Here is a 1913-nt window from a genome sequence, read left to right as displayed (position 1 = left end):
GCTGGGGCTGTGCTGTGGGGCTGGGACCGTGCTGCAGGGACGCGTGGTGCCTCTCCTCCCTGGGGTAACCATGTGTGGGGGCACCTGTAGGCACAGCCCTCCCGGACTGCAGTTCCCCATCCCAACCCCTCAGCCAGGCCCCCGAAGGTAAAACGTGCCGTGTTTAAAACAGCTCCTCATTAAACCTCTAATACAGACTGTGCTGAAGCAGTGCAGACCCTCGCTGAGGAGGGTCCCACCGTGACGTCTGGCTGGTTGCTTGTTTGGGGGGGTTTATTCTTTGAACGGGTGATATCTGCTAAGTGCTCCAATGTGCCTGGGAGTTCCTCTTCAGAGGATGCTGAACTACAGCTTGTTGCCTTGGAGTTCATTTGTTAGAGGCAGTAAGTGAAAGGCACAACCCCCTCCCTCCCACTCAGGCGGTTTGACCCTGTCCGTAGCTCTGCTGGAGGCTTACAGAGGGACAGATGTCTCTCTCTTCCCTTATTTTTGTTTGTTTTGGGTTGTTGAGCAGCCAGTGAGTCCGATTTTATCATCACTGGAGAATGCCAAGCGATACAAGCTGACTCTTTTTTTCCCCTTGACAAATCCTCCTACACACACCACAGCAAGGGAGGGGGAGGTGCGTGACCCTGTCACACTTCACAATGTTGTTGTGAGGTTGTGGCCGGGTTGTCTGGGCTTTTGGGCTTTGCCCTGGTAACGCAGGAGTAGTCTGAGCGCAGCTGAAATCGAGGAGTGCACATCAGAACGTGTCGTCTTCAAAAGAGGTCAATATCCATCTCTGTTAAGCAGCTTTTGGTGCTGGGAGGAGTCAGAATGGGTTTCTCTGTACTGAATCAGACATACTCAGTTTCAAAGGTATTCAGAGATTTTTAGAAAGTGAAGTGCAGTCAGTCTTACCCAGAAGTCCACAACAGGAACTTAATCTTCCACTGCAGAAACGGCAGAAAGGTCAGATCTGTGCTTTGAAGTTCACTCATCTCCCAGTTTCACTGAGTTTCTAGCCTTAGAAACAGAAATGTACCTGTTCTTTTCATCAGAAACTTTCTTTAAGTTGGGAAGGGCGCAACTTCCCGATCCTCTGGGTCAACTTGAAACAATTCCTGACAAAGCCAGCACCTATAAATACGCATATCCCGCCGTCTCTGACTCAGCCGTTACCGAACCGTAGGATTGCTGCCTGCCTACACGGTGATACACCAGATTTACAGCTATTATTAGCTGACATGCAGCACACAAATGGGAGATTAAACTCTCTGGAAGCTTTCTGGCTGATTCCTGTAACTTTTCCCTCTGCTTTCCCGTCCGCAGGTGCTTCGAGAAGCAATGGCCACAGCAGCTCTTCTGAACTTAGCACCATCTCGCCGCTACTCCCCCTCAAGCACAGCAGCCGCTTTCTCGTGGACAAACGCCGTTGACATGCACGTCACCAGGCCGAAATCGGCCAAGGGACGCACGAGGCCGAGGTTCAGTTGCACTCAGAGCGTGGAAGCCTGTCCTTGCCAAGTGCCATCTTCCCTCCCACCAGCAGCTCCACAGGAATTAGGGAAAAACCAGAAAGCATCGTCCACAAAACCAGTATTCCCGGCCAGCCAGGTGTCTCCCGGGGAAATCACGGAGCTCCTGCAGCAGGTGCCTTTGAGGACCTCCTCTTCCCTGAACAAGTACAGGGTGCTCCCCTCCATTGGCCGGAAGGGGGTAGGAAGCGGTGCTGTGGAAGCAGTGGCTGAACAAACCGACCAGCTGAAAGTGAGCAGGGGGCGGGAGGAGGCTCCAAAACCCAAACCTCTTCCTGAAGATCAAGGATCTGCCAGCGTATTGTCGGAAACCGATGTCCCCGATGAAGGAGGCTCACACGTGCAGTGTCCCCCTGAGAAGCCGGGAAGGAAGATGAGCCAAGCGATCCCTTT

General features: G+C 52.8%; 1 protein-coding gene across 1 annotated transcript in view; it reads left to right on the top strand.

Annotated features, from left to right (window-relative positions):
• Positions 1–1329: 1329 nt before the first annotated feature.
• The window catches only part of UBXN10 (UBX domain protein 10), a 902-nt gene continuing 318 nt past the window's right edge, over positions 1330–1913 (top strand). The window contains 1 exon segment of the mRNA XM_010149428.1: positions 1330–1913. This exon segment is cut by the window's right edge and continues 34 nt beyond it. Coding sequence (XP_010147730.1) covers positions 1330–1913 — 584 coding nt within the window.

The sequence above is a fragment of the Eurypyga helias genome, unplaced genomic scaffold (assembly GCF_000690775.1).
Source record: "Eurypyga helias isolate BGI_N326 unplaced genomic scaffold, ASM69077v1 scaffold25073, whole genome shotgun sequence".
Taxonomy (NCBI): domain Eukaryota; kingdom Metazoa; phylum Chordata; class Aves; order Eurypygiformes; family Eurypygidae; genus Eurypyga; species Eurypyga helias.
The sequence above is the reverse complement of the archived record's forward strand: the minus strand, read 5'-3'. Positions and strand labels throughout refer to the sequence as shown.